Source organism: Amphimedon queenslandica, unplaced genomic scaffold, assembly GCF_000090795.2.
Source record: "Amphimedon queenslandica unplaced genomic scaffold, v1.1 AMPQUscaffold_4411_Cont23610, whole genome shotgun sequence".
NCBI classification, from domain to species: Eukaryota; Metazoa; Porifera; class Demospongiae; order Haplosclerida; family Niphatidae; genus Amphimedon; species Amphimedon queenslandica.
This window is the reverse complement of record NW_003555277.1, coordinates 1-1525: the sequence shown is the minus strand read 5'-3', so window position 1 is coordinate 1525 and position 1525 is coordinate 1. Positions and strand designations below refer to the sequence as shown.

Here is a 1525-nt window from a genome sequence, read left to right as displayed (position 1 = left end):
GAAATGCTTACTGTTCTCATTCTTTTCTTTATAATTCCAATCCTTATTTTTCTTATATGGTACAGGTAAGAGCCTGTTAGCTGGTATCACGTGATCCTCTTCCTCCAGACACTATTATATTCCTTATAAGGTATTCAGTAGGTTAGGTATAGCCCATCCTCCAGTGGAACCTTTTACTGGTAACGTTAATGGAATACTGAGACAGGTAATTTATTAATTAGTGGTGGGTGTGGTTAATAAATGTTTTTATTAGGGTATTATTGAGGCTTTAAATAATGATATCAATAAATATGGTAAAGTATTTGGGTACGTCATGATTTACTGGAGTAACTCAATTACTAATGTTTAATTTTTTATGATTAAATAATATTGTCAGTTATTGTTGTTTGTATCAAAATAAGTTCATAAATATTTATATTTTGTTGCATTAGGTGGTACATTGGTACTGATAAATGGATGATTGTTGTTGACCCAAACATGCTAAGAGAAATATTCATTAAGAGCTCTGATCACTTTAACCAGAGACCCGTTAGTGTTTAATCTTTTTTAAAATTTCATTTCTTTTTAGGATAGTCCTGTTATCTCAATAGCACGTGATGATTTACCCCCTGGACTGATATTTCTAAAGAAAGACGAATGGAGGGTTATAAAACCAATAGTGACACCGTCGTTCTCTGCTAAGAAACTGAAATTAGTACGAATAATAATAATAATAATAATAATAATAATAATAATAATAATAATAATAATAAAATTGTTGTTGTTTTTACTTTTTGTTTGTTAGATGTCACCACTTATTGAGAGAAGCTGTTCTTCATTAAAGGAGAGGTTTGCTGAAATATGTGAATCGAAGAAAAGTTCAGATCTTTTTGAGTAATAAAACATCATCCATTGCCTTTTCATATATATACATCTCTCTCTCCTCCAGTGTGTTTGGTCAGTTTACAATGGAGACAGTGTTAGGAGCTGCTTTTGGTTCTCAAGTTAATGTATTAAAAGGAGAGGGAGACTCACTCACTGAAGCAGCTGCTGGGATACTAAATGAAGCAACTATCAACCAGTTACTATGGGGATACGTCATTATGTGTAAGCATAAGTTATTGATGAAAGCAAGAGTAGATAATATTCTTGATGAAAGTTGTCACCTAAAGACTTGATAATTGATAATTGTTCTTGTGTAAACTGTTAACCACAACAATGGGACCAGGAGGAGGGCAACCCATGAGACCTTTTACAAATAACTCTGTATAAATAGAGAAGGACTAATTTATTGTAGACATATTGATAAAATTGAAAACATTCTTTAGGGAAAAATTTTTGAAAGGGTTGATTAATATTAACCCTGTTACTTTTTAACTTTTGAAGTGTAAAATATTGATGTTGTAATTTTTACATAATAATGATTGATTGATTGATTATTATAGTGTTGCGAAGCTGGTGCTTATTTTCATTCTCACTAATATGCTTTAGTAGACAATCCATTAAATCCTTTTCTTATTTTTTGATAGCCCATTTCTCCAGTATC

The 1525-nt window shown here is 31.2% G+C and overlaps 1 protein-coding gene across 1 annotated transcript; it reads left to right on the top strand.

Annotated features, from left to right (window-relative positions):
- Nucleotides 1-56: 56 nt before the first annotated feature.
- LOC105316160 (cytochrome P450 3A21-like) lies at nt 57-1086 on the top strand (the record flags this gene model as incomplete). The annotated part of the gene is made up of 7 exons (XM_011410971.1): nt 57-65; nt 131-205; nt 254-306; nt 432-528; nt 569-694; nt 785-873; nt 929-1086. Coding segments are annotated over exons 1-7 (607 nt in total), but the record flags the coding sequence as incomplete, so codon positions are not given.
- Nucleotides 1087-1525: the final 439 nt, after the last annotated feature.